This window comes from Phalacrocorax aristotelis, chromosome 18, assembly GCF_949628215.1.
Source record: "Phalacrocorax aristotelis chromosome 18, bGulAri2.1, whole genome shotgun sequence".
NCBI classification, from domain to species: Eukaryota; Metazoa; Chordata; class Aves; order Suliformes; family Phalacrocoracidae; genus Phalacrocorax; species Phalacrocorax aristotelis.
In genome coordinates, this window is record NC_134293.1 from 9,676,658 (window position 1) to 9,698,332 (window position 21,675).

General features: G+C 46.9%; 1 protein-coding gene across 2 annotated transcripts in view; it reads left to right on the plus strand.

Moving 5' to 3' along the window:
- The first annotated feature begins 2,873 nt into the window (after nt 1-2,873).
- Nucleotides 2,874-21,675, plus strand: part of CLIP2 (CAP-Gly domain containing linker protein 2) — an 81,673-nt gene continuing 62,871 nt past the window's right edge. The window contains exons 1-2 of one of the 2 annotated variants that reach the window (XM_075113403.1): nt 2,874-3,088; nt 19,189-19,403. In XM_075113403.1, the coding sequence (XP_074969504.1) occupies nt 19,292-19,403 (112 nt within the window). In that variant the 5' untranslated portion in view covers nt 2,874-3,088; nt 19,189-19,291. The remainder of the gene's footprint in view (nt 3,089-19,188; nt 19,404-21,675) is intronic. The other variant, XM_075113405.1, reaches the window with a different exon arrangement.

Consider the following 21,675-nt stretch of genomic DNA (forward strand, 5'->3'; position numbering starts at 1 on the left):
CTCTTCTTATTTCCCTAGATGCATGCGTGAGTATTCCCTTGGTTTTTACATTACTTTGTTTGTGTAACGCTTCAGTTTGTCAGGATAATTTAAAAGAAAACAGCTGTGAAGCTTTTCAGTGATCCCAACAGCTAATGCAAATACTTACCAAATCAGAATAATGGATCAGTCAAGTGGAGACAGTTTTGACTATTTGTGAGAAGCCACTTTTCAAAACAAAATATGTATCAAATCCATAGAATAGGAGGGTAGTATATAGCAAGAGGTTTATCAGGCAACCGTGATAGCCCAGAAGTGTCAGAGATTTCATACTAGCTTTCTCCAAGTAATGGTTTAATTGAAAATCATGGCTCTGCTCACCTGTGTAAAATTAACAAGTCCTCATATATTCGTAGGCTGAAGCTTAAGTGTCTCCTGTGCTTCTCCATGTCTGGCATCACCAGTGCAGGGTTGTTTGCCTGCGTGCAGCCCCCGTGAATAAATAAGTGGTTACTGGGAAGTAGTAGTGCCATTCTGCAGAATGACAGGATTTCAACATTTATTTTCATCCTGAAGCTCTGTTTGTGAAAAGCAGGTACAACAAAAGCTGAGGGATAGCTTTGTGGGAGAGCACTTGATGCCAAAGACACAAATTCAAGTCTACAGGTACTTCAGCTGCATCACCGTGAGTGCTCTGGCCCCGGGTGATCTTTCCTTCTGTCCCTGGAAATTGCCCTGAGCAAGTTTAGTCAGAGAGGCAGATTTGTCAGAATGATTCAAGGAAATTACTTAAGGGCTGTGAAATCTTTCCAGCTTCATCTTATTGAAGCCAGTGGGCTCAATTCCCCTCTCGGTTTTGCATCAGCGTTGCAGAGCGCGCAGGAAACCCGACTGTGGTGTGCGGATCTGCCCCTTCTTCAGGGAGCGCACGGTGCCTGGCACAACGGCCTCGCATCGCAGGGCACCCCGAGTCGCTACTATAGAAAACACGGTAGTCACTGCAATATACGACTGCTTGCACACTGAACCCTTGGGACGACGGAGTTCTAAAGAAGAAATCAAAAGCGCTTGTAAAATTCGAGACTTCTGCTGCTGAAATGGAGAAGCAATGAGATACGTGCCAGCTTGCAACGTAGTGTGTCCATCTTGGGCCCCCCGTCCTGCAACAGTTCGAGACCGAAGAGGAGAAACAGCGTTGAGCTGCTGTGTGTACCACAGGCTATTGGCAGGCAAAATACAGCCCCAGACTTGCTGACCTTCTTTGTCGTAATGTAGACATAGGGCTGTAAGTTAAACATGTATATGGAAGTTTTTGTAATGAGAACAAATGAACATATATAAGATACAGCATAAAATTGTGCAATTGATCGAAAAAGAGAAGGTTTAACTTCTGAGCAATAACAGATTTTAATCCTACCCTGAGGCACCTGGAAACAGTAAAGAGGAAGTTTTTTTCAAAACAGCTTTAAATTTACACTCCTCCTTCTTACAAAATGCATGCCTGCACGTAACACTTCTCATTAGTCTCACTGGAACTCGCAAGGGGAAGTCACTATCATCGCTCCATCACCATTTTAATAAGGAAAGAAACTCAGCCCTAAGGATATGAACTGGCAGAGCTGGCAAAGCAGGGGCGAAGCTGAACGAAGAAGTGAGACCTCCTGTTGGAGTCCAGAGCCTGATTCAATAGGCACCTTCTCGTCTAGCCCTTCTCCTGGTGACACACAGTCTCCCTAGGCAACTACAGATTGGAGAGGAGACCAAAAATCTTGTATCTGGGACCGCAGAGCAACGACTTGAGCTTGGATGTAGGGAAAACATCAGGGAAAGACAGTGAACAGTTGAAGCAAAGGCGTCAGGGTCAGGTGCTTCGAATTCTATTTTTGACTTGGACCAGCCATTTCACTTATCTTCACTTTGGCTTCCCCTCTGCGAGATGGAAAATGAGGATACCTGCAGCTGCCTCGTGGGGCTGGATTGTCTTGCCCGAGGCCAGGGCTGTCAAATCTTATATTCTGGATGATGCTCAGTTGACGTCAGCCTTGTTCTTCTCTGCTTTGCGACTTGCGTCTCCCTTGTGCTTTCCTGGGCCCACGCAGAGTCACAGCACCAGATTTCAGGACTGCTGCCAGTTGGGACCCTCCTCCGTTATCCCACCATAGCGTCTGATGTGGGAAATCGCTGCCTGCTGCGTGATCTGGGGTGTCTGTGGGGCTCGTAAAGTATGCTGGATAGAGGCGTGGCCCTTGTACAAAGCGGTTCCACTCCTGCCTGAATTAAAGATGCCATCTCAGGGGATAGGCGCTAGATATGACCCTGCATCATTGTGTCTCTAGCTAATGTCAGCCCAGGTACAGCTCTGGAGTTACCAGCAGAGAGGTGGTGAGGACCGGTGATGATGATCAGCTCAGCCTACCCTTCCTGGCTTTGAATCAAGGTGCTTTCTCTTTGCTGCATTCCCCAGAAAATCCCTAGCAATTAGGGCTTCCTCCTTTTTTCCAGGAAGCACCTCCAACTCCTCCTGCCCTTCTTGAATGAATCGAATTTGCTACCATGTAAATTCAGGTGTGCTTAGAGACCTCGTCTTTTCCAGAGGCCAGACCCACAGCCGCGAGGAAGGGAGGCCGCATCTCTGCCGAGCAAAAGGTGAACGTTATGATTATTTCTCTTTTTTTTTTTTTTTTTTTTTCCCTTTCTCCCAAGGAATGAGTGCTCAGGGCTGCAGGCAGCCAGAACGAGCCTCCCCGCCGCCTTTCCGCCCTCCCACCCGCCTTCCGGCGGCACCGGGGTCCGGCAACCAGGAGGATTTCGGCGCGGGGCGGCCCCGGGCCGGCCCCTTTGTTCGCGCGGGCTGCGGGGCCCGGCCGTGCGCCCGCAGGCGGCGGCGCCCGGGAGGAGGGAGGGAGGCGGCCGTGCCGCCGGCCCCGGCATCATCCTCCTCCTCCTCCTCCTCCTCCGCCTGCGCCAATCGGGCCGCCCGCCCAGCTCCCTCCTTCCCTTCCCGGCTCAGCTCGGCTCCGCCGCGGCCGCGCAGGGAGTGGCTCGGCGGCCGCCCGCCCGCGCGCAGCCTGCGGCAGCTCCCGCTCCGCGCCCCGGCGGGCTGCAGAGGGTAAGGGGGGCCGCGGGAGGGGCAGCGCCTCGGCCAGCCCACGCCGCGCCGGCAACAAAGGAGGGGATGAATGAAGCTGGTGCGGGGGGGAGAGCCCGGAGCCGGCGGGTCTGTGGCGCTGTCAGCGCCGCGATCCGCCGCTCGGTCTCCTTGCAGGAGGCTCGGCCACGGGGAAGCTTTGTCCTTGGTCGGGGAGGAAAGGCACCGTCCTTACCGCGGGCTGCGGTCCGTGCGAGGAGGGCTGGTGCTCCCGCCGCTGCCTTTGCAGCCCGCAAGGCTGGGCAGGAGCGCGGCACCCGCGGGCGGCTGGGGAGGGAGCTCGGGGGGGTTCCGCTGCGCTGCAGCCCGGCCTGCTGCACGGCCGCCTGGCGCACCCGCTCCCCGCGGGCTGCGGCCCGGACCCGCACACCTCCGCAGCGCGGGGGTGGCCCGGGGGCGAACGCCCCCGCTGGGTCACAGCGAATGGCTCTGGCTGGGGAGGCAGGGGCTGATGCTGGGAGGATGGAGGTAAGAGCGGGCGTCAGTAGCGATCGCTCCGTGCCGGGCGGGTTTTGGGTTTGACACAGGAGGAAATTTTTCTTTTGTCTCTGGGAAGCTGGACTGCTTGCTGGGCTCAGTCTGCTCTCTGGATTTTTGTTCCCTGATGATCCAGATATTGACATTAACCACATACTGCAGGATTTGATGAGGGTTTTTTTGGGTCTGTGGCAAGGAGATGTGCTTCTGAGGAAGGCCCGGCTGGGTTGGGCTGCTGGCGTTCATGTGCTGCTCGGGTTGTGAATGGCACGGCAGATCGAGCAGGTCTCTGCCCCTTCCACCTCCTGATACAACGCAGCAAATGGTCTGTTTGGGGAAGCATCCAGGGATGGAGGCAGAGGCGCGCGTTGTTATCTCCAGGGGTATCTGGGCAGGCTGCAACGGTGTTTGGGAAGTACCGGGAGACAAAGCACTGTGTCAGCACTGTTAGTTGCTGCTCTGTTGAGTGTCAGTCTTGCAGGCCTGCAAACCTTGTCTCTGAAACTCATCCTGCTGGAATGGATGTCGAGTTTCACCAGCCCACCCGTTACTGTTGGCTAGAAGCATTTCCTTTAGCGTGAATTGCAATTTGAGAAGAACTGTTCTGTGTGTGGACAGAGATATATTCGGGTGCCTAGCCAGCCTTGTTGGCCTTAACCTCTACCCTGCCACCTGCTAGGCAGCTTTCCTTTACCTGCTCCAAGAGAGCCCCTTTAATCAGCACGGGTCAGCCCTGCCCCAGTGTTTCTGGGGAGGTGATGCTTTAGACACGGTGCAGCTGCCTGTTCTTAAACTTGGGTCTGGGATTTGGCATTTTAAGAAATTACCTACCCGCTATTATAGCCTGCTAGGGCTGGGAAGGCGAGAGTCTGCATCAAACAGCCGTGTTCTCACAAAAAGGTGTCACTGTGCCTGCCAGAAATCACTGAGAGGGTAGGACTTCAAAGACTCAGCTCTGAGACAAGCCACAAGTTAAAACGCTAGCATTACAGCCATTACAGGCATGTCAGAGAAAAGCTGTGCTGGAACTAATCTTATCATCTCAGGAGCACTCGTGTGGGGCCTGCCTTCAATTAAGGGAAAACCTGTGTGTTTCAGGAGATGCTCTTAGGAAAGGATGGACTGGATTATCTACTGAGGCCAAGGGCTGGTATGTGCTCCTCTTCTGCTTGGCTTCCTGCCACCTCTAGCCTTGGAGGCTGCCATAATTTACTCCAGCAAGTAGCAGTTCCTGGTGCATTTCCTCTTTCTCCCCACTTGTGCTTTTGCTCTGGCAAAGAAGAACCCAAAAGGGCATTTTCCAGTGTCAAGGGATGCGGCTATGTAAGTGTACGGATTCCACCTCCTGATTGAGGTTGCTGGCTTTATTTATCAAAATGTCTCCTCTCTCCAGGAAACTCAGGAAAATTAATATTTTTTTGGGGGAGGGTGGGGTGTCATAATTCTGGTGAAGACAAGAGAAAATATATAAAGCAAATTCCATCCCCCAGATACGTGATGTTGGTACCACTTTGCAGAGTCTATACAGTGCATGGCAAGGTTTATATACTTCTAAAGCTCTGGGAAAGCCCAGGTACAGGTAGCTAGAACTGAACGCAACTTGTTGCTAACCTGTGTGAGACACTGGTATGCACTTATTTAGAGAGATCTATTTTTTTCATAAATATCTTTCATAAGTACCTCGTGACCCATTTCCACCTCCATCTCTTAAGGGGTCTGAGCACAAGAATGACCAAGGAAGTTGCTGTCATGGGGTGAGAAAGCATGTTTTCTGCCTCTCTATTGCCGAGTTAAAGACAGCCAACAATCTCTGGCTGTTCTTTTATTGTTGTTCTTGTGATATTTACAGTAGAATTTCAGGTCTCGTTTGCCTGGGAGAGTACCTTGGCTGATAGCGCTCGTAATGTCGGGCTCCAGCAAGACCAGGGCTTTGTTTTACTGGTCAGTTTTTCTAACACCATCAGATTAGGTAAGTTGCTGAACAAAGAAGACAAACTGTCCAAGGTCACTCCAGGAGCCCAGGTTAGAGAAAGGAATTGGACTTGGTCTTCCTCAGTCCTGCTCTAATCCTGCCTTCTCTGTGCAGCCATTCTTCCCGTCCTGCGTGAAAGCCCTCGTCTCTGTGGCTGATACTACAGAGAAGTGCAGAAGTCTGTCAATTCGTCGATGTACAAAGTCTCCTTCTGCAGTACCACCGTGCTCTCAGAGCATTTCCCCTGCTCTGCTGAGAGGACCCTGTGTGCTGTGTTTGTCTGTTGTACTTTGTTGAATTGCAAGGCTAAACAGGACAAAGGAAATTCACTTTCCTTGTAGTTGGATTTAATTCCTTGCTCTTATACGATCGTGCAGTAACTCTTGCTGTAGCTACCCGTTGGAAGAATGACTTCATTGCGTGTGACTCTGAGCCTGGCACCTTAAACTGATACTTACTGCTATTCCTGGAAAAAACCCCAAAGAAACCCCATTAAAAAACCCCACCAAACCCACAATATTTCTGCATCAGAGTTTTTGGAAATCATTCCCATGTGGCAGCACCATGTCCGTTACCTCCTTCTAACGGAGTGAAACTGTGTCTGTAAAATAGCTGTGGCTGTTTCAGATGTAGCATATGCAAAAAAAGGTGTGTAAAGAAATAAAAGCAAGCATGGTCATATTTTTTTTGTCACAGTTTAATTTTTTTTTTTAATTTCGGTATGATGGAATAAAATATGATGCTGACTTGACTTGGCACTGAAATTAGGTGAGACTTCCCTTTCAGTGATTTATTTTTATTATGCTAGTGCTTATCCACCTGGATAGTTGTAGAAAAACATGGCCCAGACTAGTGGAATGCCCTGCTGCGGATTCTGAGCCAGCCGGGGGGATCCCCATCTCCCCATCCCCGTCTGTGCTGAAACACAAAGGGAATCTGAATTTTGTTAGGGTTTTTTGAGAGTTAATATTCTGAACTCTGATGCTGACTCCCTTGGTGACTGCATTTGTGCCTGGGAAAGCCAAGTGATTATTTTTGAAAAGTATTTATACTCTGTGTCTGTAAAGTAAACACTTCCGAAAGACTTCCCAAGCCCCTTGATGGGCTGGATATTCAGAGAGGTAGTGGTGCCTAATGGAGTCAGGCAACTGTTCATCTCTGCCACTGGTTTTTGGGTAATCTTGGGAAGAAGATTTTTCTTCTCTGTACCTATTTCTCCCAGGTACAAAATGAGTGTTGCAGTTCTGACCTCCTTTGAGGTCTGTGAATTAAATGCTCTGTGGATGTTGGATATGTGGACCTTGGAGCTTTTTAATCACTTTTTGGTGCTTTTTAATCCCTCTCATGTGCACCCTGACATGGTTCCTTTAAAAAGGTAACGCAAAGGTATTGCTTGTGGTAGAGCTTTTGGTCAAAATGAATCCTATTTTATTTTAGCAAAAAACTAGCATAGTGTAGTAAAGACTCTGGATATTGGTTACACTGGAAGGGCATCACAAAAATTGAGTGGCAGAAACTTCAAGAGATCATCTGATCCCTCTGTCCCAAGTTAGGTCCATCTTCATCTCTGTCGTTCAAGACAGAGGTTTGAAGATTATTTTTTTTCTTTAAGAATAATGTGGGCAGTGAAGTTTCTACAGCCTGGCTGGACAGTCTAGCTCGGTTTGAACTAGTGTTGTAGTTAGAACTGTGTTGTGTGTGTCTTCCCCTTTGTTTTGTTTGTTGTCATTGTCACTTTGTGATGCTGCCTGTTACTGTACAAAGGACAAGTACAAAGGTGTTTCACTGACAAAACCAGCACAGTTTCTTTTGCAGCACATCTTCTGGAGGGGCAGAGGAAGGCTTCCAAACGGAGGCACCAACCTCTGGCATAGTCACTAACAAAGGCTTTTTCTGGCTGGTCTGTTCTTTTTCTGCATTTGACATATTCCTCCCCCATTTATCTGTTGCATCATGCTCTGAAAAATTCTGTGTCTGCCAATTAGTGCTGGAAACTTTTCAGTAATCCTGACAGGCGCTAAAAGCAGCTGCCTGTTGAAACAAGCAGCACTTTCTCATCCCTCGCAAATTCTCCCATTCACGACCTGCAAGCGCATCCCCTGGGTGCAGAGGCTGTCCAGGCTGGGGGACAAACCTACCTAGAAAAAGAGGCCTCTCCTGGAAGGAGGAGAAGCACTAAAGAGCTGTGTGTAATGGGCTTTTTTACCCTCATATTTGGCTGTCATATACTGTGTGCTATACTACCTCAGTGGCTCCTGGTGATTAAAGTCTGCTCCTTAGCTATACTTAGCGTATAGCTATTTGTTTTATAACTGAGATCCTTACTATGCAAACTGGAGTAGGTCAGTCTGCATCCTTGAATATGTGCTTTTTTTTTTTTTCTCTGGACTTCTGTTTCCCAGCTGGTAAGTTTGGTGGTTCTAGCTGATGACCAACCTGCCAGCCATTCCTAATGGCGGTTTAATGAGGGACACTATGGCACAGAAAGGCAAGTTTGTGTGGAATACGCAGCTGAGGCAGAGGAAGATGATGTTTTGCCTTATCCAGGTCATCTTTTGTGTGTCCATTTACGTAGACACTTACTGAGGTCTGTGCAGTAGCTTTTTGGACTTGCTAAATGGCTTCCATAGGAAAAATTTATGTTTATATGTGTGTGCATATTCATACATACATATCTCTAGTAAATGATACTGGCAATAGCAATGCCCCCTGTGAGCTTGATCTTTGTCTCCAAAGCATCTGCAAGAACTTTTTCCCGTTTTATCTCTGAACCCCCCTCCTAGCACTTTGTGTAGACAGTAGGAAGGTGGGGGAGCACCTGACACGCTGATGTGGAAACGTCAAAGTCAAATGGGTGCTTTTGGGTGATCATATGGTTCACGTTCATGGAACGCTGTGATGTATTCTGCCTTAGGGTACCAGAAACACTGATTGTCCGTGTTAAAAGAAGTGACAATTCCTTTTTGCTCTTCCTTTTTGGTTGAAACAGGATCCGTCTGTGTTAGAGACGACGTGCCAGCACTTGGCATTGTGATGTGCTCAGGCTGCTGCCTGTAACCGCGCTTATACTTGCTTGGCTAGATGAGATTATATCTTGATCTCTGTAGAAAATCATGATTGTAGAAAATCATGATTGTGGTCTTGCCTAAATTAGAGGAGAATTAATGACACTTGCAGTATAGAAACAACCCGTTTCTGTAAGAAGTGAAGGAGCAGCTAGGGACACATGGTGGCTCTGTAAAGCTTTGGCTAGGGCATGTAGTGCTGCGGTACTGCAGGAGCATGGTGGGTTGATCCATCTGTCCTGCCTACCTGCATGCAGGCTGGGTCCACCCTGCCAGCATCGCTTATCTCCAGAGATATGAAATGCTAAATCCCATCTTTAGCACTAGCCAGACCTGCTCCTTTTGGCTACCAGCATCTATACATCAAGCACTGCTGTATGTGTGCTTCCCAATGGCATGGTGGCATGCAGATAGAACTGCTGATTAAAACCAGGCTGTGGAGCAGTACAGCTCTTGCAAGGTCTCTGTTCCTGCTGGAGGAGGCTGGGACTGACAGCCTTTCCCAGATGTGTGCAGCCCGTGCTGTGACAGCCTGTCTTGTCCTTGCCAGCCCAACAAGTCCTGCTGGAGCAGGGGCAGCACACTGAGCATGTTCAGTCTCCACACCTGCTTTGCAATCTGACGGTGTAGGACAGTATTTTCTTTCTTCACCCCTTAGAAACTAATCTCTCACCTCTTCTGGTGTAACACACTAGGTTGGCATCCTATGTAAGCTTTTGTGGCTTAGTGTGTGGCTTAGTGCCTAGAGGCTTTGAGCTAGGAGCTCTGTTTCTCTACATGTGGTGCAACCCAAAGTAAATGACAGCCTCTGCGAGGCACATTGTGAGGTGTGGGTGAAAGGAACCACAAGGCAGGAGGGGATAACGTAACAGTGTTGACAGATAACATCCAATTTGATAAAACTTGCCAAAATTATTATTGTTTTGCTCATTGATAGCAATGTAATTTGGGTAAGAGGCGTGTTCCTTCTTGTACTATAAGGCTTATGAGCTATCTAAACTGGCTTCTCTAAGCACCTTTGTACTGGGGTTGCAGGTGGTAAATAGGAAACTCCATGATTAACACATACTGGCCAAAAGCAAACTTTCTAGATTACTGTACTCGCTGTCTCCACTGCTGATTATGGTGGGAGCTGTGTAGATAGGTTGGTGTCAGCTGAGGTCTGGGGAAATCGCCGTATTTGTAGAGAGGCTCAGGAGAAAGCAGCAATTAATGCATATAGCCCAGAGGTCAGCTTCTTAAGCGGGAGGCTGAGTGCAGGCTGGTGAATCAGCCGGGAGGAGGAGGAGGGTGCTCCAGGGGGCAACTGTGTCCAGCATTGCTCTGCTGCTGCCAGCATGGTGATGGGGAGGAGGATGCTGAGGGTGGATAGCGGGGATGGGGCTTAACACAGTGCATTGATGCTCTGGAGAGAGAGTCAGTTGGCTCCTCCCTAGCGTTGTCGGTCTGATGATCTCAGGTCTTTCAATAGGTGCCAGTGGCGTAACCCTCCTGCTCTACCACCCTTCTGTTTGCGACCTTGGTACCATCATCATCCCTCTTTATGTGGCAAGGAGATTACTGACCACTGTGGAAGAAGAAAGCAGTCCTGGCTGTCAGTGCTGCATTTCAGCTGTGAGATGATGGTCCTTTTCGTCTTTTCAGCTTACCTCCTTTTCCTTTTCAGCTCACCTCCTGTTGTATCTGAGCTTACTCTTAAGCTGAGTCAGGGTGTGAGGGTGGGTTATCTATTCTTTCAGCTTTTGGGAACAGTTGCTGTGTTTGAAGGAATGAGATGATGTTAGCTTGTAACAATTGGCACAGAGTTTGTCCAAGGCCTGTGGAGATGTCGCCTGGGATGCAGCATGCGTTTTGGGTTGCCCGTGTCTAAAAAGACTGAATTGAAGTGATGGAGGTTTAGAGAGGGTCTCCTAAGATGAGCCAGGAAATTGCGAGTTTCGCATCTGAGGACCTCTCAGAGGAGAGCATTGCTTGTTCAAAATGACACAGTGAAGGCAGAGGATGGGCAAAGCTGTCTCATGGGGGTTGGGAATGATGGGAGAGCGTCAGAGTTGTGCAAAGGGCAGAGTAGTTACGTGGGCAGAAGGTTGGCTTGAATAAGTCTGTGCTGGCAACTCATGGAGGGGGTTCCCAGCCAGTGGAGAAACTAACACTGCTGAACTGCAGGAATGAAGAGTCTTGTAAGGTGTTTTTTATAACTCAACGAAAGGGGTTCCATCAGGTGCAGGGTAGGCCTTACCCATCCTGCATCCCTGTCTGAAGTTCAGTAGCTTGTGGAGAGGCCGGGTCCCTTAATGTGACCTTCTTCTGAGGGGGCTTCTGTACTGGCCATCACAGCTCCAGCACCGATGGCTCAGGGCAAGGCTTTGCTCTTGTTCCTGCTGTAGCGTCCGGGTCTCCACTGCATACCGAATCGCATTAAACGTGTGATTGCTTTAACTTGGTGTCTTTTCCGAGTGCACTTGAGGGGGTGTGTAGATATTGGGCAGGATTAGTGGAGCACACTGGGGGCTTCAGTGGCAAGCCCGATGTGTCCCAGGGTATTTTCTATTACACCAGAAACATGTTGCATTCCGCTCCTGTTTTCCTTGCTTTTAACTAGATTGTCTGCATGTTTAAACTGGTACAAGTGCACTACCATCAGACAGGCTGTCATAACACTACCCTGAAAATGAAAACAAAATTCCTCATTTCAAGAAACTTACATGTGCAAAGAGAAAGAAAAACTTGCAAGACCAGTTGTTTCCTATTTTCAGCTCTTTGTTGCTCCAGCTTTTCAGTTAGTCTACAAACCAAGGCTGGTCTGCAAAGAAGTCTTTGTTGCAGGTGCAGGTTGTAAAAAGGGGGGAGGGGGAGGAAGGGTGAGAGGGACCTGGGTGCTGTTTCTGTTTCATAATCAAAGTCCAGGGCAGAGGTTAGATTACAGAAGTACATAAATCAAAATCTATATGTTAACCTGAGCTCCAGTGAATAACAGGTTAAGTGCCAGGGTGAGCTTTAATGCTATACTAAATCAAACAGTCAAAAGCCAGGAAATTCCAAAAGTTCAGATCCTTCTGCAGCTCTGCACGGGGTGCGTAGCATGGCTGAGTTATTGTATAGCTCATATTTAATTAAAGAAATTGTTTCTCTAATAGTAAAATACCAAGCCGTTATAATGGAATATGTTCATTGCATATCATTGTCTTTCCTGCGCTCTGCCTGCTCTCCTCATGTTTCTTTTCCAGATACTCCTTAAGACAATGCTTTCTGTGAACAGGAAACTTAGAATGCATTAAATTGTAGCAAAACCTTTCATGGAATTGAGTAGCCGTTGGGTCAAGTCTGAAATGACCTGGAGGACAGCAGTCCCGAAATCTCTGTGTATGTTCTGTTCCCTTCCTGTGTGAGCCGTGCGATTTTGGTGTCATGCCCCTAAGTATTTCTGTGGGGACACTGTCCCCTGCCCCCAGGGCTTAACTCCAGGGAGCAGAAACTCATGTAGGTCCAAGACCACCCCTAGGATTTTTCCCACAAATTAGAGACTGTTTTGCTCTGCAGTTAGTGCAGAATTGTCGCTATCATACTGTGTCAGTCTTCAGTAGGCGTTTTGCCAGCATGGGGAGTGTGAGCTCATCAGCAAGCCCATAATTACTCCCCAGTTTGTATATGATGACTTCCTTGAATGTCCTTTGTCTTTTTTTCCCCGACTTTGCCTCAGGTTTTGCATTGTGGTTTTTAGAGTGCAATGGGATGTTTTTGCACATTCTTCCTTCAATAATCACTGTTTTATAACTAAATCACAGGGTGACTAGTTTAGAACTAGTGTAAAAAAGTTTGTAAATAAAAGGCCTCTAGGCTTTCTGTTCGCATTCTCGGCTAATTATTACAAAACTTGAGTGAGGAAGAAACTAAACACAGGCTTTTTTAGAGGTTAACAACCTTTCAGACTTGTAAGGCAGACTACGTAGTAACAACGGAGCTTTATGGCTGAAGAACCTATGTGAATTCTTCAGCTGCAAGGGAGAAAAAACCCTCGCGGCTGCCAGAGGATACTGGGATTCCCTGGTTTTGCCTGTGTGTAACTGAAGGCAATATGCTCCTTCCTTTCATTCCTATAGTACTCTACCTCCATTCCCTCTATGGGAGGAGGAAAGGTTTTCTTGGGAGAGGAGTCTGACCTTAATTAAGAATGAGCGTCTCTTCTTTCACTTAATTGAGGTATAGAGGAAATTATTTAATCCTAATCTGCCATGTGCTTCAGAAATGGGTTTGTGATTGCTTGTTGGAAGGAGTAACTAATCAAAGAGGTGAGAAGGCAATGGTATGGTTACCTTGGATTAGATGGAGCATCTAAAGGAATTAAAAGATAAAATTACCCTTTCTTCTCAGCATAATCTCTGTCTCTGTTAGCAAAACTGCAGTTTGGCTTTATCAGATCCTGTCTCTGTGTTGATCAGATTCATTTCCTGTCCCTTTTGCAGAAGACTGAGCAGTTTGAGTCTGCCCATCGGATTTTGATTTCAAGGCAAAATCCTGTTCTTAAATTCCCTAGCCCATCTTTGAAGCATGGCTGGTGTTATGGGGTTGTGAGCCTGGGGCACCAAATCTTTCCCTGTCCTTGCCTGTGGCATGTGGTCGGTTGGGCAGTAACGTATCCTAGAGTAATGATTCTAGGAGATGGAGCTTTATTGCCTGAAAAAATCCCATGTTCCTGGCAGTGGGGAAGGTGCAGAAAAGCTTAGAATGATGAAGTGGGTGCAACTAAATGCTCAGAAGCAAGAAAAGAAATAACTTTACATAACTTTTTTTTTTTTAAAAATAATATTTTTAGGCCAGTAAAGGTTTTGTATAAGGCCTAATAAAGGAATAATAGAGTTGGCACTGAAAGCTTTTTGCCTTTATTGTGTATGCCTATTGTTGAAGTGAGTGAAGAGTTCCTCCAGCAATCAGTGGACCAAATTTTTCTCGAACTATTTGTTTTCAGGGAGCTGCTGGGCTTCAGGTATCGTTTTCAACATTTACAGTGCCCGATATTGAAGGTTTCTGCAAGCAGTAATGCTGTTTTCAGTGGGATGTTCTGCATGGGGAGCACAGCATGTGTGAGAATAAATTGCTGAAACTGGCAGTTGTGGGTCTTGCGGGGAGCAGGGGTTGTTCTCAGGCTGTGCTAAGGTAGCTTCACCCTTTTTCCAGAGTCCCAGAGGTTCTTGAATGGCAGAGGCCAGGGGACCAAACCCAGAAACCTCTTGAAAGCTCTGTACTCTTTCTGAAATACAATGCTGAAACATGGGTAGAAAATAAAGTTCCTGCTTTTATGTTTAACTCTCCTGAACATGCATGCAAAGGATGTGTTGAAACCGAAAGGCTGTTGGACCTTCCCCACCTACACATTGTGTGGCAGCATGCGGGATTCTTTCCCTTTCCTGTAGAGGATGGGGTTTCACCTTGCAGGTGTAAAATGCACTTTCCATTACTCCATATGGAGTTGCTGTTATTACATTGTCAGAGCAGCTGCAGACAGAATTCGTGGTCTTTCCAAGCTCTGTCTTTATTACTAATGCAAGTCTCTGTGCAGATTCAGCCACACCACCCCATCCTATGATAACCCTGAAAATGGCTGAAACTCCGCTTGCAGCCGTGCTGCCATAGGGCTGCATCCCAAGCCCTAGTGTTCCTCATCCTTAGTGCAAACATGAGCAAAGCTGGCATAGTGGCACAAAAAATTGCTTCTCAAATGATTATCTTAGATGGGAGTAGGTAAAAACAGAAAGACTTTATTGTGCAAACCTTTTCCTATCCAAACAGTTGTCTTTGAAGTCACTGATTATTTGCATGAGTCAAGATTATTTAGGGAAAAAAAAGTGGTTTACTGCTTCTCTGCATTGTCTTTGTTTATCATTAACCTTCCATACAACATGACCTTGTCTTCCTTCAGTCTGATAACTAGATACTGTTCTGTACCTTTTTTTGTGGGCCCTTGGACTGAAAAGGTGTACACATGACTGACTGCAAACTTCAAATTTAATGTCTTACCTGTGGATTTCCAAATTTAGAAAATTAGAAAAGTAAAATCTGGTACTCCCTTTTTTTGGCTATATATTTAATTTTAAGAAATAAGGAGTTATTTCCCCACAAAATATTGTATTTACCCAACTGTTACAGCAGTGTTCAGATACAGCTGGTCTAAATTCCACTTGGGTCTGCATTCAGAACAAAATCCCTGTGCCTTGCCTAGGGTTTCATGTTGGGTAAACACTTCTCACATCTAGATCCATCCAGAAGGAAGCACCAGGCACAGGATGGGATTCAGGCCAACTCAATCTGGTGTCTGGAAACCTGTTCTTGTGTCTTGCAGTTGTTTCACTCTATGTTGAGGTGAACAGATCCTTGGATTGGCACCCGTGAGGGCTTTCTTCTGGGGAATGTGCTGAATCTGGGAGCGTGCTTTGTTGCTTATGTCCATCTTGAATGGGATGGTATTCTGCATGGCAAGCAAGTACTCATGTGCCTTGTTGAGGGTAGGAGGGATGGTTGAAGCAGAGAAACTTGCAGATAAGCTGTGTTGCCAAGACTGACAAAGGCTTTTGCTTCCAACCCTTGTTTTTTCTTCTACCACATTTGAGAAATAATTGAAGTCTAAACACCTCCAGTTGTTCTTCTGTTTTTAATGCGCTCTGTTCTGATGCCTGGCCAGCATTGTAGATAGTTGCGTATCCAGATATGTTGCTTCTGGTGAAAGGTATTTTTTGGATGTACATCTGTACTTAGTTGAGAACTGTTCTTTTTGAATCTGAGCCTAGGTGACTCAGATCCAGCTGTCCCTTCTTCTGATGGAAAGATGGAGGACAGAATGTTTTGGTCATTTGAAGCAGGCTTTCATATTGTGCATTCCTGGGATGCTTTTCTTGGTTGTGGGAACAGACAGAACCATTCATCCCAGTATGAAAAGATTGCAGGAAGACTCTAGCGGAGATCTAGAAAATCTGTGTAATTTGTGTCATCTTGGAAAAGGAAGAAAAACAAAATAAGCAGAGCTGGTGGCCCTAGAGTATCCACGGGGACAGATAGGTTTTTCTACAGTGTGTCTGGAGAAAGTAACATTTCCATGAAGTTACACAGGAAGGCAAAGCTTACAGCTTGTGCAGGTAATATAGGGAGTGGGAAAGAGAAAATGGTTCGTGTGTTTCTTATATCACACGCAGCATCATATTTGCCCGTGTTCAGCATGTACTGCTGGAAACAGATTTTTCAGAAGGGCTCTGTTAATAGGGCCTGTTGGGGTGCTGAGGGTGCAATACAGGAGCTCAGGGCAAGTTGTTCTCTCTAATGGAGCAGGGTAGTGCCCTGTGGAGATACTGGCCGATGTCCCAGGCTGAGGATATTTCTGCAGCACAAAAGCTGCATCGCTCGGTTGGGAGCTAACATGGGACTTGGATGGCTCAGGGCAGCGTTGCTCTGGGTGGTGAAGATGACCTAATGGTGTCATTCAGAAGAGCTCCATGCTCAGCCTTCGGGGCTTCCTAAAAATCTGCTCATATATTTTTGTGTTGAAATGGGGGAGAAACTAGTGACAGAGAAGGACTATCTGCCCCTAGCAGCAGGCATAGACTTCTTTAAAAATGTCCCAGACATTTATTTTTATCAATGTATTTCTTTCAGGCTGCATTTATAGTAAAATTTAGTGAAGTTCATTCCCATTTCCCATGCGATAACGAGTGTGCAGGTATACACTAAGGCAGTTGTCCCTGTTTCCTGGCTTTGGTCAGCCTGCAGCTCGAGGAGGTGAGAAGGACACTTAAGATACGTGAGTTAGCCCCCATCAGACTCCCCTGTGGACTGACACGCAGTGAGTGTGGCTGGGCAGGGGGTATCTGGCAGTGAGGCCAGAAGTTTTTTGAATCTGGTGTGTGGCGTGGAGACCCTGGTGAGTGTGGCTGTGAACTAGCTGTGGTGATTGTATTTCAGGATAAAAGAAGCTATCTGTTCGGAGGGTAGCTTAATTAGCAGCCTGTGGAGTTCATTTGTTTTTCAGCATTAGTGTGTTGAAAGCAAATATGTCTGCGTAAAGGCTTCTGGCAGAAATCTTTATGCAGTGGGAATGCACTTCCTCTTATTTCTCTCCCCCTGCATAAAAATAAAATCCAGTCATCCTGAGAAGGAGCAGAATATCACAATATCCTGTGACTTGTGTGGCCAGATGATCTTCAGGGATAATGAGTAGTGGAGGGAAAATGAACCAAAGTTCCCTGTTTCTTCACAGATGAGCAGCAAAATAGAGGAACAGACTAAATTTACTGTCTCCCTAAAGTTTATGTGGTTCTGGCTGAAAAGTTAGGGATCCAGAGACTGACTTTAACAGAGGCCTGAAAAATATTTTTGTTATTATTCAGGCACCCTTTCCTGCTTAAATTCTTCTCTGCTACTGTTTTAGCCTTCCCCTGTGTCCTTTTATCCTTCCCCTGTCCACGTTCCTGGTTGTGGATTCAGCTGGCCATCAAGTTTTATCTGGAAGGACCAGCATCCCCAGCTTGCTTAATCACAAGTACAACATCAAAACTTGTAACCAAAAGGTAGAACAGAGTGATGAGATGTGTAAATCTAGGAATAAGGGCGTATTGTGAAGAGAGCAAACCTTCAGGTTGAAGGTGATGGAGATGAGGTGAGATATCTTGGTAGAGCACATCACCTGCCAGCAGAAGTGCAAGATATTAACTTGCTCTGTAAAATCAAAGCTAGCCCTGGGCAAAATGTGTCATATGAGATGGGGAGTGGGTGGGAGGGAGATGTTGATGGCTTGACAGATAGGAGGGACCGGGCTGATCAATGTTTCTCACCTCCAGAGTCTGTTACTCGTCTCCTGTTTTATGCTAAATAGAGCTGAAAACTGCAGCCTCTCCTGTCCAGCTCTGTGACAGCATTTGGTCCTCGCTGGCTCTGTTGCAGGAAGGCTGTTTTCTCTCTTCTTTAACAAGAACTGCTTGCTCTTGTCTGTTGTTCCTGCTGCTGGTGATGTGACCTGAGCATCCTGCTTCTCATAAACAGCCCTGACTTCTGTACGAGCCAAATACTGCCCAGTAGGTGCAGCCTGCAGGTGTCTGAAGCCACCCCAGGTGTTGAACACCCATTTTGTGGGACTCGGGGAAGAGATGGGGCTTGATCCCTTGGGTTTTCACTCAGAGTCCCTCCCTGGGCTGTCTCTGCTGATCCCTCCTTTCTTTGTCTCTCTAAGCCAGTGTGGGACAACTGACTCTTACGGCTGAAACACTCTGGTGTGTCAGATATTTGTGAGCCCTCAGGAATACAGTTTTGGAATTCTCCTTGTGGTTTTTCCTCCTCTGTGTCTGCTTGCAGCTTTCCCTGGAGCCCTGCCGGCTCCTCTCTCTGACCCAGCCTGTGTTGAAATCCTTACTCATGCTTTAATCAGTTCCTGTCCCTGCTATTGCAACCCCCCCCTCGCAGCATCTGTAAATCTTTGCTACGTTAATTCTCTGGAGTGCTGCCTGCAGCAGGCTGCCTCCTTCCTTGGCCCAGGAAGCAGGTCTGGGTGTCCCCCGGCTTCTGGCCAGTCCTTGGTTTGCTCTTCTTGCAATTCCCTTTGCCATTATGTTGGTGTCGTCCCTGCCTCGCTCTGCTGCCACCTTCTTCCCTCCACGTCCTAGCCTGCTCGTGCAGCCAGCCTTAGCTTCCTTTTGGCTGATAGTCTCAATTTTTTCATTGTTTTTCTTTATCCATTAGGAATGTTTTTGCATTTTTTAAAGCAACTTAGCAATTTTCTTTCTGTTTCTTTTCTTGTCATAAAACTTTTTGCTGGAGGAGTTATGTGCTTGTTAGTGCAACATCCTTTCAAGGGGTTTGGCGGTTTTATTCCATTTGTCTACCGGGAAGGGAATGGCATAGGGGAGGGTTATGTGACTTCACTAATGAGTCGTCGTTAGAGTCATGCTTATGTTTCAGAAAGGTTTCGGTTCCTCGGTTCCCCCCCCCCACCCCCCCAGTCTTACTGCTCACCCATGGGGTCAGATGCCCTTTTTCTGTAACAAGGTTTTGGATTTGTTCTTAAGGAAAGGAGCTGAAAGCCCCACCTCGGACACTGGCCTCTTTCTTCCTTTTCCTCTCAATTTGGAGAGGCTGCCCTGAAGTCTAGTGAAAATGGGGGCCGTGCACCAAAGGTCTAGTGCTGAGGGTCATTAGTGTGCTCTTGGTAAGGGCTCCGACATCAGAACTGAGTCTGGGCCGGTGCGTGAACTGAGATTTTAGAACTTAAAACCAGTCAACAATTTCAGTCACTCAATTCCCAAACTGAATTTAAATTCTTGTTTGGTGGTTCTAGGAGGTTTCAGCTTTGGTCCAGGACTCCAGGGTTAAAGTGAGACTGTGAGATTGAGGAAAAGAATGTTACATTCAAGGTGGGAGATGAAGGAAATAATCACCCTTGTTTTGTAAGAGAAGAAAGATCCTGGCTCTCCAAGGGATCTGAGGAGGGAGCTGGGCCCTGCTTTCTGGGAGCCTGTTTGGTGCTCTCCCACCCATTCTCCGTCTGATTTCTTTGTGCTCTTCTCTCCCAGGTCTGTGATAATGGAAGAGGTCCATCATCGAGAAGCCTGAATGGTGATACCACGACAGGTCTTTGAGACACTGGCAATACGAGTCTGACAGGAGACAGCAAACATGCTGAAGCCAAGTGGACTTAAAATCCCCGGCAGGGCTGGGAAGCACTCCAGCCCAGTGGGACGGGCATCAGGGACCACTGCAGCTGCCGTCACCACTGGTTCAAAAGAAGGTAAGGACTTGATTTGGTAGGGGCATGAGCTGGCCCAGGTGATTACCTGGATTAAAGGCAAAGGCCTAGTGGTGCCAGCGTTCAGTAGGGCGTGAAATTCCCCATCTGTGCGTAGATTGATCGTAAGCATGGATCAAAACAAGTGTAATGGGGTGAGTAAATGTTTTCCCTCTCCCAACTAATGCAGAAACCAGGCAGGTTGTGGAGTGGGTGGGAGGCAGATGGATCCTCTGGTATTTAGGTGCTGCCTCCTGTCTCGTGTGTGTGTGTGTGTGTATACCTGTACAGACACTAACATTTAAAGAGCTGGTAGTAATTGGGCAGATGGGAACGTCACCCGTGGCCTTCTTAAACACTGTCCTGTAGCCATTGCTTCTGGCCTGAGATAATGCAAGAGTAAGAACCAGGCACTTAAGGTGATTTGTCCTCTGCTGATTACCTCAGATTAGTGCCTTTGTTTGAACAGAATAATTTGAAGCATGGGGATTTGAATAATGACTTACCTAGACATACATATACACGCTTTATTGACCGTTGATCTATATCCAGTGTATACATAAGCTATACAGACTGCCATTATGCAGTATAATTAACGCTTCAAAAGCGTTTTGCCTAGGAGTAATTTTTCTGGCTGCTTTGACTGCAGGGTTGTTTTTTTTATTAAATATAATTTACACAGAATCCCAGGTTGGAAGGGACCTCAGGGATCATCTAGTCCAACCTTTCTAGGAAGAGCACAGCCTAGACAAGATGGCCCAGCACCCTGTCCAGACGACTCTTTAAAGCGTCCAATGTGGCTGAGTCAACCCCTTCCCTGAGGAAAATATAGCAAATATTCAAGTTTTGTATGTAATGGTTGTTTTGTTTTGGGTTTTTTTTTGTTTCACATTGTTAAAAAAGGCTTTCCTCTTGGTTTTGGGGAAAAGCTCCAGGGTGATGTATATCCTATTAATCACTTATACATTCAATATATTACACTTTCATTTGAGAAAGTCGCTGGTTGCTCCCTGAGATCTGTCAACCTCTTGTCCCATAATAATTTAGGCCACTGCCCACATGCTTAGTTACTTTGCTGTATGTTTCAGTCCTGAAAGTATACAGTGTTTGGCAGAAGCAGGAAAGCGTTGTACCTGTCACGGAACATTTTTAGTATAGGGGCTAATACTGGTCACAATTTGCTTTAGCACGCTATGACAACTTAGTCTGTGATAATGATAGTGCAAAAATGAGGGTCACCAGGAAGTGCTATCTTCTGTCACAGTAATGCTGAAGTGTTAGGTATTTAAACAAAACAAAAAAAACCCTGTTTCTGTTGTGCTGGGGCACGTGTCCTTGTCCCATGAGTACCCTCCATTGAGAGGGTGGTTCAGGCACGACCTCTGCACAGGACTTCCAAGCAAAGACCCTGCTTGCTGCTGAGCGACCCTGGCTCTGCTCTGTTGGTACATGTCAGGGCCTCTGCTTTGCTCATGGATTTCTTCAGCTGAGTGTTCTCTTCTTCCAGTGATTAATAGTGTATATATCACCTCTCCCACTCAGTAAATTCTTTCCTTGAACAGTATTGTAAAAGCCATAGTTTTTTGCACATGTGCAACATCTTGTTTGAGGGGCCAGTCACTGCGTGAGATCATGGGCGTAGTTCCAGATTCTTTGGTGTAAGACAGCCTTGTAGGGAGTGGGCGGCACTGCTCTTCCTTGGCTGAGGACTTGGCCCTAAATGTAGAGGTAAACATGTGAATTGCACTTTTTTGTGTTTGACTGGGTTTTGATATCGGAAAGGCTAATTTCTTAATTTAGTATCTAAATTGAAGATACCGAAGTCGTCTTATATTTGTTTGCTAGAGGGGAGTGCAAATCGACAAAGGAAATTCTTGGGATAAGGTTTATAGGTTTGGCTATTTATTTTTAACTTATTCCCCAGACCCATGTCTGTATTTCTCCCTTGTTTCTCCTAGCACCTAGCCTGGATAGCGAAATGAACTTGAAGGACCCCAGTGAAGTGACTGTTTAGCTACCAGTTGTGAATCTCTCAAGGTGCTTCATGCTGGATTTATAATTGCAGTGTGGCGTGGAGTTACTTTCAGCTGATTTTTGTTGCTTACAGAAAAAATAGGGGCGGGGGACGGGACACAAGATCCGAGTCCTGTCTTCTCCTCAGAGGCTTTGCACAAAGGCTTCTCGGCAAACGCAGTCGGCGCGTGTGTTGCGGTATGAAAGAGTTAGTCAGCATGGATAGTCAGCACCGGGGTCCGATGCAGCCTTTCAGTTGAAT